Here is a 16,185-nt window from a genome sequence, read left to right on the forward strand (position 1 = left end):
AGTTTTATTTCTTACATTGAGACATATACCAAAAATATGATTGATTTTTTCTTAAGTGATCAAAACACATTTTAAAAAAGCAATGTGATTCACTCAGGGTCTCCTTTGTGCCAGGCACTATGCCTTTGTTCCTCATGATTTGAGGAAACGCACTCTTCATATCCACTCAACTTGGCTCAAATATTAGGCCAAAATAAATTGGCCTAAAAATTCTGACAAATATATTTGGTCAAAAATATATTTAGAGACGTACTTTCCCATACATAATGAAATGACGTTACCCTAGTTTACATAAGTGTCAAAAGTATTTAAGGTTTCATATTTTATAGTAATTTGATACTTTCAAGGGCAATAGTTTTAGGGATAGAAATTTTAAAAGAAAATTAAAAACTTGTAACTAAAATTAATAAGTTACACCTATAATAGACAGTAAGCATTAAAAATAAACTAAATCACCACTAACGTAGGCAAATAAACTCTGTATTTATTCTATAACCTTACAATGTAAATGTCAAGAACCCTTCCTTAAACAACATAACATTTGTAGGTAAGAAATGACGGCAGACACTAAGAGTACAATGGTTTTTCCGAAAGGCAGACTCAAAGTTTTTTTCTTTGCTCATCTCCACAGTGTTAAGCCAATAACCAAACAGAAAAAATAATTAATGCAAAATCATTCATCATTGTTAAAAACATTTTAACTGACTTGTCATGTGAATGAAGAGCACTTTTAAAATACCAGTTATTAGAATTCAAGAATACATTTCATATGATATAATGACCTATTTCCAATGGTTCCAGGGAGTGATTACTTTCATTGTTAAGAGGAGCTAGAATAACCATTTAATGCTAGGACTATGCAGAAGAATAGTTTTTCAGCTAACTTTTAAGTTAATTAATTTCACCCTAAGTTTCAACTGTGAGGTCCAAATGGGACCAATGAATATACCTACCTCCAAATAAGCTTATACCTATACCATAAGCATGAATGGATTTTTTAAAATTGAGTGTTTTTAAATTTAAAATTCCCTTTAATATTTTTAACTCCTCCAATTGAAAAGGCTAATGTTTTTCTGAATGGCATGTCTAAATTAGTCTTATGAAATAAGTTAACAAAATGTTTATTTCTGATACGAGGAAGGAAGCATTGTTAGACCAAAATAAATTGGCATGTAATCAAGAAGGCCAAAGTTTTCTGATTGCTGTATGGATCCCTTTATTGCGGGTGCTTTGGAAAGAGACATATAAAGTTGAATTACAACACTGCTCAGAAGTCTAGACAATGTCTGTCTAAGAAATTTTAAAATGTGTAGCTCACTTGTAGATTATGCTCATGTAAACAATGTGAACACACCTCAGTGAAAAAAAAATCATAGTAGTACATTACTTACAAAAAAATTTTTAGGCTACCAGAGATATTCAATTCTGACACTGCTTTCTAGGGAAGAAAGGAAAATGCTTACAAATTTAACTGAACCTGAAAAAAAACCAAAGTAGAAGAAAAGGTAAGGGAACAAGTCGGGGGAGGGGAGTTGGAAGGGAGGCGGGTAGTAAGACAGAAAGAATGGTGGGGAAATGAGGTGCTGACAAAATCCTTAGCAACACAAGGTTATTAAGCTCTGAGTGCACTGATACTTTAATGCTAAAACAGATGCTCTACTCCCCTTTATCTTTATCTTCTCCCATTTTTCGTCCCAAAGAGGTCCTTGAATTAGATATATCAATATTTAAATCAAAGATTTACTTACTAATTGGATTAAGCCCTGGAGGCAGTACCAGTTCTCAGCTGATCTAGATACATCCTTTGGCTTTTAGTGGGTATGCATATTTCATTTTGTTTCTGTTTTTTTTTTTAATGTCCAAGACCAAGTGCTGATTTTCCTGTATAGGTTCTAGAAGCATAATTTGTGTGTGCAACTCAAACATTTGACAAACATAAGATACCAATCTGCTCAGGACTTACTATTAATATGATTGTGCATATCACCTTGCTTTCCAAATCAAGGTATACAGCAGTGGGGATAAGTGATGTTAATTTTAAAAATTTAAATATTTTTATATTAAAATAAACATTATGGAGTAGTAGATGCAAAAATCTGCATGAATTCTTAAGATAAAAACGAAGACTGCAAAGAATCATAGATTTCTCAAAGGGTGGTACTGAACTATGCCTTCAGGAATTCTGGAGTACAAGCACATTTGCTCAGATTCTTCTGTCATTATCGGTACACTTGGCAGAAGATGACTAAAAAGTGTTTTCTCTACTGCAATGATCCCTTATGTAGTATATATTTTTTCCTACTACTGTTTATAATACTTTACCCAATTTAAAATTACTACTATAGCATTTATAATCAAACATCTGAAAGGGAATACCATCTAAAGATGTCTAATTATATAAATTATTTTTTAGAAATTTAATACAAAAGGCATATGTAGATCTGAGGCATATGTACTTATATAAATATTCCTGTTATTTCTGATGCCTTTATAAGTTTGAGTGAAACAGCACAAAGTTTTAAAAATAGAGAAATACAAAAAGATAATTTTTTTCCTAAATAACCATTTTCCCCTTTAAATTTTTTTGTGAGTTTTATATATAAAAATTCTTATTTGTAATTTCATTCATATTTAAATTTTGCTTTAAAATTCTCAACTACACATTTGGCCTATGGTACCAAAAACTAGAACATAAAGCTCATAATTTGTTCAAGTGTGAATCATTCAAGTATACAATTTCAGTTCTGATAAATTAATAGTAAATGGTGCTTACAGATTTGGTATCTGGAACTCACTGGAAATAGTTACTCAACTTACCTGGTGCTAATCCAGCAGTAGCAGGGTTTCCCATGGATGGGTGAGAGAAAACTTGAGAGAAGGCAGACATATTTGACTGGGACACGTTACTCAGCCTGGAGGATGATCCTCCTTTAGGAATAAACTCGCTTGCAGTAGGATTTGGTGTCTATTTAAAAATCAAATATAGTAAGTTAACACACTTTAAGCCAAAAAAAGACATTGAATCTACTAGGCATTATTCCACAGTGCTTTATTTACTAAGTAAAATATATTCTTGAAAGGATTAACAAGTGTTTTAGGTTCCATATTTTGGTGTGTCATAATTAAATTTCTTAAAGGAAATTTGTTCATCAAATTTGAAGATTTTAATCATTTCATTTGCAGAATTTTAACCTCAGTAATGTGTAAAATTTGTCTTTATTATCAAGCATGCATCATTACCAAACTACTATGTTTTAGAGAACCGGGAGGTTGAGATTACCTCAAAACTGAGCAACAAGTTTCAAGTTTAGTATCTTTAAACCACTTCTACCAAGATAAAGGTCAAAACTGCTTTCTTCCAATATTAATCACTTTCTTTTTTGTAGTTACTTCAAACATTTCCCTAATAATATGGTATCATGTATTTAAGTAACAAAGTAAAGGTTAGAAAGACATTTAAAAACAAGGCAAATATGGGAGGACTCAAGATATAAGAAAAACTAAAGTGATCCTAATGCCCATGCAGTACCATGTGTGACTTGTTACACTGAAAAATATTTGGCTATGAGATTACATGGAAAACATCTTTTCACAGTGGTACTATGCTACAACTCTTTATATATTCAAGTGGCATGGTATTTTTAGCTTTAAGAAATACTAGAACATATGAGACTATACGTAAGATTCATAAAAAGTCTACATATTGTCCACATTAAATTTCCACAGAAGGCAGAAAGAACAACTTCCCTATTTAATATGAATGAGTTAAGAGTTCAAAATACTGCCAAGTTAGAGTTCAAAATACTAGATCTGGAAGGTAACAAGTCACCAAGCTAACCCAAATGTAAACTCCAAAACGAGTATTATCAGCTATGTGCCAGCTAAAGTTAAATAAAAAGTGATAAAATATAGAACAAATGCTAAATCTGGGCTTAATTAAAATATACTAGAACTACAGAATCAATCTTTTACTGCCACATCTAAGGCACCAATCTCTGAAAAAGTAAAATCAGGCCTGAGGCTATATTTTCCAAAGGGGAAAAAATCCTCTTTTGTGACTTAAATGTATTTTTTAAAAATTTCCAATTGTAACATTCCCCAAAATAGTGGTATGTTCTCTAAACGGATGGCCAATTCCTTGATTTCTGGAGGAGAAAACAAGCCACTGCATTTTACTAATGTAGTACGTTCCTAGTTATAAGCAAACAAACGGCTACCAATAGAATGAAAAGTATGACAGGGCCAGTATGTCCCAGTTAAACCTAAATCTTAGAAGTTGAGGGTCAAGATAAAAGCCATTGATATCGTGATAAAAGAGTCCAAAATGGCTAGAGACATGGACTTCGGATTACGTAAGATTACCAGGAGACACCAAAATTACATAAGGAAAATAATACATAATATGAATATGTTTAGTATGTTCCTGAGAAACAGGTATTACCCAGTTTCTATTTCACATATATCCTATAATTACAGTAAATAACAGACCGATTTCAAAAATGAGTTTCTCTAACCTTATTATTTTGAAAGCCTATTTTTATTATTTTTGAGACCCTGTAAAGGGGAAAAAGGAGGGGGAGGTCCATCCTACCTTTCATAAATTACAAAGGACCCTCCAAATATGTATGAGTGGAAGTTATTAAAATTAACCTAACTATTAAGATTTACACACAGAACTGTAACTTCTACAGATTCAATAACCACGGATGCCGAAATCTACCCAATAATGAATTTGAAGTAAGAACTGAAAAGGATGACCTAAAACCCTACTTGTTTTCTTGATTTAGTGGTTTGAGAGTTTGTTTTGTTCAACTGTGAGCACTTGAGATTAAAGATAAAATAATGTAAATGGCAGAAAAATAATTATGTAAGATTCAGGTACAACGGCACACACAAAAAATCTTTGATAATATAAATTAACTGTAGCCAGATCAGAGATGATCGGATACATTTAAAGTACAAATCAGAAATTAAGACCTTACCTAGAATACTTTTTCATGATAAAAATCTTTAAAATAAGATGCAACAATAAAGATACATTCTTAAAACCTCTTTAATATTACTGGTTTAAAATATAAATCTTTTTTAAAAACTATAAAATCTATTTAAAATAGCATAGGTATATATTTTTAAAATGTTAAGAATAATTTTTTGAAAGATAAGGCTAAACAGGTAACTAAAACAAGTACCACATTAAAATGAAATACCTGTTCAAAAAAGAACCTATTTCTTTCAGGTTTAGGAGGCAAAGGTTTTATCTAGGATTAGAAGACATAAGGACTTGAGTTATATAAATTATTTGACTAACTTCAACAACAATAAGGAGTTTGGGATAAATAAGAAAAACAGAAATAAAAACATTAAAGTTTTACTATCCCTGCCCTATGTATGAATAATCCTTTCCTAAAGACATAGATATAATATTAAATTTTTGGTTTCTGTAAATATATAGATATGTACTCATTTATATTCATAATTAAAACCCTAATTTACATTTATACTTTAAATAGTTCTAAGTGGACATTTTAAAAAATTAATGTTCATTCAATAGTCTTAGATTCTCATACACTCAAATTTACTCCACAATTTTCTTTTCTTTTTTTTTTTTTTTCTTTGACATGGAGTCTCATCTGTCGCCAGGCTGGAGTGCAGTGGCACAATCTTGGCTCACTGCAACCTCCACCTCCCAGGTTCAAGTGATTCTCCTGCCTCAGTCACCCTAGTAGCTGGGATTACAGGTGTGCGTCACCAAGCCTGGCTAATTTTTGTATTTTTGGTAGAGGCGGTGTTTCATCATGTTGGCCAAGCTGGTCTCAAACTCCTGGCCCCAAGTGATCTGCCCACCTCAGCCTCCCAAAGTGCTGAGATTACAGGCGTAAGCCACTACGCCCGGCCTGCCCCCCAGTTTTCATGTCAAAAACAACCAAGTGAGGCCGGGCGCAGTGGCTCAAGCCTGTAATCCCAGCACTTTGGGAGGCCGAGACGGGCGGATCACAAGGTCAGGAGATCGAGACCATCCTGGCTAACACTGTGAAACCCTGTCTCTACTAAAAAATACAAAAAACTAGCCGGGCGAGGTGGCGGGCGCCTGTAGTCCCAGCTACTCGGGAGGCTGAGGCAGGAGAAGGGCGTAAACCCGGGAGGCGGAGCTTGCACTGAGCTGAGATCCGGCCACTGCACTCCAGCCCGGGCAACAGAGCGAGACTCCGTCTCAAAAAAAAAAAAAAAAAAAAAACAACAAACAACCAAGTGCTTCTCATATAGTGAGTTCTCCAAAATGACATCATCCCTCAACTTTCAAAAATGATCCCTACCGCTACCCTCTAGATCCACATATAATTAATCAAGAATCCTGACCGTTAACTTAAATGTTGTTGTAATTATTTTTTTTTTTTTTTGAGACAGAGTTTTACGCTGTCACCCAGGCTGGAGTGCAGCGGCGTGATCTTGGCTCACTGCAACTTCTGCCCCCCAGGTTCAAGCGATTCTCCTGCCTCGGCCTCCAGAGTAGCTGGGATTACAGGCGCCCACCACAGCATCTGGCTAATTTTTGTGTTTTTAGTGGAGACGGGGTTTCACCATGTTGGCTGGTCTCAAACTCCTGGGCTCAAGAGATCCACCCGCCTCGGCCTCCCAAAGTGCTGGGATTACAGGGGTGAGCCACCAAACCTGGCCTAAACTTTCTCTTTTTTTAAATTAGATGGAAAGACAAGAAGATTCTGTTGAATAATAACAGAACATAAGATATGTAACATTTCATTGCATATATGGCTCAAAAAGGCCTATAAGAAAAAAATAGTTGTCATACAATGATGGGATGAATAACTCAGAAACTACTAATATTCCTGAATACTGGTCAGGGTTATTTTAATCACATAGCAATCCCATAAAACTATTGGACAGCTCCTTAAAGAGCTCAGCTTGCTTTACCTGTCTTAAAGGCTTTGTAAATTGGTATCAGTAATCTTTCTATCCTCTGAATGAAAACCTAACCTGGTGACTTTTTCTTTTATTTAAGATATGATTGACATGTAATACACTGTACATACTTAAAACTTTGGCAACTCCTGACACAGGTATACAACCTTGAAACCATTACCCAAATCAATATAAGGACTATATACATCATACTAAAGTCTGCACAGGCCTCTTCTAAAGCCCTCCCTCCTTTCCACCCCTCTCTGCTCTCTGTTCCCAAGTCTCCAGGAAACCACTGATGAGCTTTTTGTCACTATGAATTAGTCTGCATTTAAAATTTTTCACATAAATGGGTCATACATATATATGTGTTTTTTACCTGGCTTGTTTTTTTCTCGCTGAACTTTGTTTTAATGGGTCTCAAAATTCTGTGACAGAATTTCAGTCAAGTTGTTTCCATTAAAATGTACTGATTTAAAAAACTAGTAACTTAAAACAACCACATGCAAAAAAAAAAAAGAAAGAAAGAAAGAAAAGAAAAAAACAAAAAAGAACTAGTTCACAAAACATTCTCCTTTCCTTCTGAAGGTTTTAAGATGCACTGTTATCTTTAACCAGTCTTTCACAATTAAATGGCCAACTGAAACTAACAGCCCTGAGACCATTCTTCCACCACTGATTAAGACTAGAGTGGCAGGTATTAGGGATAATACTCATTTAGCCTTCTGAGATTTCTGGGCAAACTTGGTGACCTTGCCAGCTCCAGCAGACTTCTTGTCCACTGCTTTGATGACACCCACAGCAACTGTCTGTCTCACATCTCCAACAGCAAAACGACTCAGAGGAGGATGGTCTGAGAAGCTCTCAACACACATGAGTTTGCCAGGAACCATATCAACAATGGCAGCATCACCAGACTTCAAGAATTTAGGGCCTTCTTCCAGCTTCTTACCAGAACGGCAATCAATCTTTCCCTCCAGCTCAGCAAACCTGCATGCAACCTGAGCTGAGTGGCAATTCAGTACAAGGGCATAGCCAACACTGAGTTAGCCTGGATGGTTCAGAATAATCGACTGAGCAGTGAGGTCAATTGCCTTCATTCGTGGGTCATTTTTGCTGTCAGCAGTAACACTGCCACAACAAACATCTTCGATTGACACATTCTTAACACTGAAGCCCACAATGTCTCCAAGAAGAGCTTCACTCAAAGCTCCATGGTGCATTTCAACAGACTTCAGTTGTAACGTTGACGGGAGCAAAGGTGACCAGCACAATGGGTTTGAGAACACCAATATCTACTCGGCCCACAGACACAGTCCCAATACCACCAATTTTGTAGACATCCTGGAGAGGCAGGCGCAAGGACTCATCAGTTGGACAAGCTAGTGGAAGGATGCAGTTCAGACCCTCAAGCAGTATGGTTCCACTGGCACTGCCATCTTTACAGGTGACTTTCCATTTGAACCAAGGCATGCTAGCACTTGGCTCCAGCATGCTGTCATAATTGCAGCCAGCAACTGGCACAAATGCTACTGTGTCAGGATTGTAGCCAATTTTCTTAATGTATGTGCTAACTTCCTTAATGATTTCCTCATCTCTCTTCTGGCTGTAAGGTGGCTCAGTGGAATCCATTTTGTTAACACCAACAATTAGTTGTTTCACACCCAGTGTGTAAGTCAGAAGGGCATGGTCACCAGCGTGCCCATTCTTGGAGATACTAGCTTCAATGTCACCAACACCAGCAGCAATAATCAGTACAGCACAGTCAGCCTGAGATGTCCCAGGAATCATGTTTTTGATGAAGTCTCTGTGTCCGGGGGCATCAATGATAGAACTTATTGGTCTCAAATTTCTACAGGGAGATATCAATAGTGAGACCACGTTCATGGTCAGCTTTCAGTTTATCCGAGACCCAGGAATACCTGAAGGAGCCCTTTCCCATCTCAGCAGCCTCCTTTTCCAATTTTTCAATGATTCTTTTGTTAATTCCACCACATTTGTAGGTCAGATGGCCAGCAGTGGTGGACTTGCCTTGAATCTATGTGTCCAGTGAAGACAATGTTGATAAAAGTCTCTTCCCATTTTGGCTTTTAGGGGTAGTTTTCACGACACCTGTGTTCTGGTGGCAAACCCATTGCAAAAAAAGCTGATTGGCTTCTTTCACTCAGCATAAAGATTCACCCATGTCACTGCATCTATCAATACTTCATTTGTATTGCTTACGAGTATTCAACATTATCAATATACTATAATTTGTTTATCCTTTCATCCATTAGATACTGAGATTGTTTCCAGGTTTTGGCTATTACAAACAAAGCTGCTGTGAAGATCTGTACACAAGCCTTTGTACACAAATACATGTTTCATTTGTATACAAATACACGTTTCGTTATTCTTGGTTAAAAACGTACCAGTGAATGATTTGGGCATGTAATACGTACGTATATATAACATTTTTAAGTTAGTAAACTGTTTTCCAAAGTAGTTGTGATTTTTTATTTTTTTTCTTTTGGAGACAGGTTATTGCTTTGTCACCCAGGCTGGAGTGCACTGGAAAGATCATTGCTTATTACAGCGGCTCAAGCGATCCTCCAGCCTAGTTGTATTATTTTATTATGTCCACCAGCACTGTATAAGAGATCAAGTTGCTCTATCTCCTCAGGAATACATGCTTTGGTTGGTCTTTTTCATTTTAGACATTCTAATAGGTGTGTGGTGGTATCTCATTGTGGTTTTAATTAGCATTTCCCAAATAACTTATTTGTCATTTTATATCTTCTCTGAAGTGTTCACATTTTTTGACTACTTTTATTGAGTTTTTAAATTTTCTATTACGAAGTTGTGCGAGTTCACCAGATAGTCTGGGTTGAAGTCCTGCCTCAACCCCCCACCCCTTTTTTTGCTTTTTTCAAAAAAAAAAAAAATCTTTTGACACAGTGTACAACTCATAAGAAATGTTACCTTTCACCTTGTTTCATGATATGTAACATCTTACATAACCATAGTACGTTTTCAAAACCATCAACACTGGTGCAATAATTTTAGCTAAACTGCCCACCTCGTTCGCATTTTACCAGTTTTTGAGTGCAAAAGTGCACTCAATTTGACTGCATTTTTGCAGGATATTTTTCCAAGTATGGAATTCTAGGGTGAAACTTTTTTTTCCTTCCTGTATTTTAAAGACACTGTTATACTGTCTACGATTTGTATTATTTCCAGTGAGAAATCAGCTATCAGTACTGTCGTTTCTCAGCATCTGCAGGAGATTGGTTCCAGGACCCTCCTCCAGTCCCTCCACAGATACCAAAATCCACAGGTAATCAAGTTCCTCATATTAAATGCCTAATAGTTATATGTAGTCTATGCACATAGGTGTATACTCCTATATACCTTAAATCATCTCTAGATTACTTATACCTAATGAAATACAAATGCTATGTGTTACATGGTATTTTTTATTTGTATTATTTTTATTGTTGTATGATTTTTTTTTGGTGTTTAGGTTTGTTTTTTTTTTTCCCCGTCCATGATTGGTTGAATCCAAGAATGTAGAACCCATGGATATGGAAAGCCAATGGTATAGCAGTTCTGCAAAAATGGTTTTGTTTTGTTTTTTGGCATGGCTGCTTCTTTGATGTGCCCTGGTGTAATTTTCTTCATGTTTATTTTGCCTGTGATTCACTGGACACCTTGAGTCTGTGGGTTTACAGCTTCATCAAGTTTGGAAAATGTTGCCCGATATTTCTTAAAATACTTTCTCTGTACATCCCATCAGCCCCATCAGGAACTCCAATTATTCGGATATTAGGTCACCTGATGTTATCCCCTGGCTCACATTTTCTCTGCATGTGGTTTTTTGGGGCAGTTTCTATTGCTATGCCTTCAAATTCACTAAACAGTTCTGCAACGTCTACTGTCATTAATCCCATCCAACATATTTTTCATTTCAGACACTACAGCTTTAAACTTTCAAAGTCTGATTTGGATTTCTTATATATGTATATATGTTTCATTCCTGTACTAACATGTTTAATCTTTCCTCTAAGCTTCCTCAACATATGAAATAGTTGTAATAATTATTGTTGATGTTCTTATATAACTATTTCTGAATCATTTCTGGATCAGTTTTGAATGATTATATCTTCTTTTCTTCATGGGTCTTACTTTCCTTCTTTGCCTGTTTGGTAACTTTTGATTACATGGTAAATAATGTGACTTTTATCTGCTGGGTGCTGGATATTTTTGTATTCCTGCAAAGCTTGACCTTTGCTCTCCATTGTAGTTAAACTGCTTAAAAATTAGTTTGATTCTTCCAGGTCTTGCTTTTCAGTTTTGTTAGGAGGAGCCGGGGAAGAATTTATTCTAAGGCTAATTTGACCCCACTACTGAGGCAAATGCCTTCCAATTAGCCTTACTTGGTGCTTCGTGAGTTATGAAGTTTTCCACGTTGGCTGGTAAGAACAGGAACTACTCCGGGTCATGTATAGATCTGAGAATTGTTGACTGTGATTTTCTTGGCAACTTCTTTTTCCAGCTCTGGTAGCCTCTTCATTCACATCCTGAATTCACATCAGCTGAAGATTCAAGAGGGATCCCTTAGCAAATTGCCAGAGTTCTCTCTGTATGTGAGCTCTCTCCTCTTCAGTATGTTTTCTTGTACACTATTGCCACCTTGGCCACTGTGGACTTCCAGTTTGGTCTCCTCAATTCAGACACATCAGCAGGCTCCACCTGATGTCCCCCTTTCTGTACAAGGTTGGGAAAGTCTCCCAAGGTAGTAAGCTGGGTTAATCACAAGGTGCACCTCGTTTGTTTTCCACCTCTCGGGGATCACTGTCCTTCACTGTCTGTTATCTAATGTCTTGAAAACTGTTGTTACATATGTCTTGCTCAGCTTGTTAGCTGCTTCTGAAGAGAGGGTAAGTCTAATCCCTGTTCTTTCACCTTGGCCAGAACTTAGTGGTAATGTTTTGAAAACATTAAGGAATTCTCTGACTTTGAGTTATCAATATATAAAATTTAGCTAACTGTTTTTGGTTAAACATCCAGTAGCAGAGAGGCGAGCTACAAGTACCATTTCAAATAACTTGTGAGCAATTCAGTCTACTTTCTTATAAAGCTGGTTTTTCAGGCTTTGTTGTGCTCTCCTTATAATCTCTTTCCTAAAAAGACAAATTATGTCACACGCACAGTTCAACTAACTGTCCTTTTGATAATGCCCACATCTTTGAAGCAACAAGTCACAGAGTCTATTTTACATAAATATTTCTCCAATACAATTACGTCTACCCATGCCACTGGGAGTGACTCGGCAACAGCAATGAGTAGTGAATTATTTGGAAAAGCAAAAGACAGGGTACCAATAATGAGAGAGAAAGATAAGCCTGCGGAATTTTTTTTGCCTTGTTAAAAGTGATCTAAAAAGACATAAAAAGATGAGACCCACACAGGCACGGCTGCTCACACCTCTAATCCTACAACTTTGGGAGGCCAAGGTGGGAGGACTGCTCAAGGCCAAGAGTCTGAGACCAGCCTGGGCAACAAGAGACACTCTCTCCACCAAAATAAATAAATAAATAAATAAAATAAAATTGTTTTCATTAGCCAGGTGTGGTGGTATGCACCTCTGGTCCCAGCTATTCAGGAGAATTTCTTGAGCCCAGGAGGTGAAGGTTGCAGTGAGCCATCTCTACACCACCACCCTCCAGCCTGCGTGACAGAGTAAGACCCTGTCTCAAAAAAAATAAAGATGAGATTCATGGACATAAAGAGCAGCCCAACTGATACCTAATTTTACTAGTCTTCAGTGTTAATAAACAACACAGGATAAAGAGGAACAGAGGGAGATGGAAAGGAGAAGTCAGATGGTTAACAAGAATCCCCAAGTTCACATAAGGTTTTTTTGTTGTTGTTGTTATTTAATGAATTGTTATTTCCACTTATTTCAAGCACATACAAATATGGCCAATTTAAAATTTATTATCAAAATATACTCAACTTCTGGGTTAGTAAGAAACTGACCTATTTAAAACCTGCGAAGTTTAATCTTAAAAAAAAAAGTTAAAAGTGACACCTAAATACAATGACTATTGTAAAATTAGTCTAATAATATAGTTTATAAACTTTCTGAAGCAAACTAGGCCCTCTGATTTAAGCATCTCAATAAAGGAAATATAATTTTCTAAATCAGATAAAATTAGTGGAGACAGCAGAAGAAAGCTAATTACCAATATTTCCAAAAGATTCACATTAGTGTTCTTCTAAATAAAAGTTCTCCGATTTATAACTTGACAATCTTAAAAGGAAAGTAGCATGTGTATGTTAGAACCTGGCAAATGAAGATCAATTAGTAATAAGCTTTACATTATAATGAGATGAAAACAAAAATGTTTATGATCTCAGCATAAAGTAATTCTCTGTACGTAACAGCTTGAAACTACAGACACGTCAATTTCCAAAGACAGTTGTTAGCTCATCCTTTACAAAGTTTACCAGAAATGGATAATACTATAAACATTTCTAACAATCTCCTGTGTACCTTTTATGAGAACAGTTTGATAATATTATCAAAATGAAAAATAAGGCCGTGCAGTGGCTCACACCTGTCAACCTACTACTTTGGGAGGCCAAGGGTGGAGGATCACTTGAGCTCAGGAGTTCAAGACCAGCCTGGGCAACACAGCAAGACCCCCATCTCTACTAAAAGTTAACAACATTTAGCCATGCATGATAGCACACATCTGTAGTCCCAGCTACTCTGGAGACTGAAACAGGATCGCTTGAGCCCAGAAGATAAAGGCTGCAGTGAGTTGTGATCATGCCACTACATTCCAGAGTGGTAAAAGGAGAAAGGAAAAAGGGAAGGAGAAGGGAAAAGAAAAAGAAAGGCAGGCAGGCAGGAAGGAAGGAGAAAAAAGGGAGGAGAGGGGAGAATAAGCAAAGAATAAGGATGCCCCTGATCTAGCAAACCCACATCTAGGAATTAAAGCTAAGGAGAAAAATGACACATGTAGATAAGATTAAGGTTAGCACAGCATTTTTTACTATAATATTTTTTAGAAAGAAATAAGTAAAATAGCTACCAGTAGGGATTTGGTCACGTGGACTGTGGAACATATCATAATGTATAACTATTAAAAACTGTGAGTTGATATATTTTTATTAAACATGAAAAGACACACCTATACTACTGATTCAGTAAAAATAAAAGATAAGCTAGAGAATAGCAATGAAACTAAATTGCTATTTATGTAAAACAGCTTCCTTATGCCTGAGAGGGAATGGGGGAATGCGTATGCATGCAGATGTGTAAAAACATGCTAAAGATGGTCACTAAAATGTATCAGACATGTTATCTGTGGGTGGTCACCTGGCTAAGGACATTTTTGCCTTCTTCTTTGTACTCATCTATAGTATGTGATTTTTTCCAGTAGTATATAATACAGTCAGCACTCCGTATTCATGGGTTCTGAATCTGCAGATTCCACCAACCACAGACAAAAAATATTTTAAACAACAATTTAAAAAATACAAACAATACAGTACAGCAACTATTTATATAACATTTACATTGTAATAGCTATTCTGAAGAATGCACATAGGTTATATGCAAACATGCCTTAAGCACCCCAGTATTTTGGTATCTGCAGGTGGTGGGGAGGTTGTTGCTAGAACCAATCCCGCAGAGTACAGAAGACCACTGTATAATTTTTACAAAAAACTTCTAAGAAAGTTCAAGATTTCTAAATCATAAAACCACTTACACCATTCCCTTTTTCATTTGCGTATCATCGCTGAATGGAATTATCGTAAGAATTCACAGGGATTATACAACATTTAAATTCAGACCAAAAAAGTCAATGCATATAAAAAGGAAAATCTGTATCCAAAGAATAGAAGACATTTAAAAATAAAATCTGATGTGTGCATCTGCTACAAACTAGGTATCCCTAATCAGAAAATCTAAAATCCTAAATGCTCCAAAATCTGAAACTTTTTGAGCTCAAACATGATGCTCAAAGTAAATGTTCGCTGCAATATTTCAGGCCAGGTCTTCAGGTTTAAGATGCTCAACCAATAAATAGATCCAAATATACCAAAACAAAAACAAAAACAACAACAACAACAACAAAAATCTGAAACACTTATAGTCCCAAGTATTTTGGATAAGGGATACTGAACCTGTACTTAAAAGAATCTGAAGTTATTTACATGTCAAAGTGCTCCAATAACAGTAATCGTTAATAATCACAGGGCATACCACCTAGTTTACTCTATCACGGTCCCTAAAAGGAGCAAAAATGTTTACTTAAGTCAGTGAATAAGTCGTACAGGAAAGTGAGACTATCACAACATTCCAAAGAGGCAAGAACTACTTTACACAGCTGCAATTATTTCTATACTTATGCATATCTTCTATCCCTAGCCATATAACAGTAAAACCTATTTGTCACATTCCACAGTAAGTAATTTGTAATACTTAGATGTATTCTTCCTAACAAAGAATCCTGCCATATTTAATCATAAAATTTAACATATGTTAAGATTTTCAAATGTTTTCCACATTGATATTTTATTTCATGAAACTGTACCGAGGGAAAATTTATGAAAATACGTAAAGCATTACATTTCAGGAACACATTAGGCCAAATAATCATCTAGCTAATCAATAATCCAGGTCCATCCATTCAATTATTTGAATACCTAATATATAAAAGACACTGTGCAAGGCACTGTGCTAGGCACTGTGAGGAAGAAAGACATAAAACATAGACACTGTGTTCTACAAGTTCACAGGCTGACATTTCACAGGTATACAATGTATCCTGAACCCAATTCTACACTCTCAAGAACTCTGAACATCCATGTATCAAAAGATATATATTATCTTCAATGTGCCATATCAGTATATGATATTAGCTTATGTGATGAGTTCTATAAATGAATAATTAGAATCTGGTAAGTGCTAGGACAAAGGGAGCAAACACCTAATGCTGTCTAATTAGGCCATAAGATCATATGCATGAATTTAATCTTCAAAGACAAGTCTAAGTCAAGACAGAAGGAAGGGTACATTAAGCAAGGTGAATGTTCAAAGAGAATAGGCATAGGAGAAGCAAGAAGAACACGGAACTCTGTGGTACTTGCATGGTGCTGCAAACAGTTCTGGAGGCATGAGCAATCAACAGGAACAAGAGCAAGAGGCAGCTTGGATGCCTTCGTAAGGGATTTTGACCTTTTATTCCCCCCAATGACAAGGATGAGAGG

General features: G+C 36.1%; 1 protein-coding gene across 4 annotated transcripts in view; it reads right to left on the reverse strand.

Moving 5' to 3' along the window:
• The window catches only part of PAN3 (poly(A) specific ribonuclease subunit PAN3), a 159,935-nt gene that overhangs the window by 73,304 nt on the left and 70,446 nt on the right, over positions 1-16,185 (reverse strand). For all 4 annotated transcript variants that reach the window (XR_004443106.1, XM_033236473.1, XM_033236464.1 and 1 more), the window contains one exon: positions 2,818-2,965. Coding sequence is in view for 3 of the 4 variants with exons in the window: in XM_033236473.1 (XP_033092364.1) it covers positions 2,818-2,965 (148 nt within the window). In the remaining variant the exon portion in view is untranslated. The remainder of the gene's footprint in view (positions 1-2,817; positions 2,966-16,185) is intronic.

This window comes from Trachypithecus francoisi, unplaced genomic scaffold (assembly GCF_009764315.1).
Source record: "Trachypithecus francoisi isolate TF-2019V2 unplaced genomic scaffold, Tfra_2.0 Contig01461, whole genome shotgun sequence".
Taxonomy (NCBI): Eukaryota; Metazoa; Chordata; class Mammalia; order Primates; family Cercopithecidae; genus Trachypithecus; species Trachypithecus francoisi.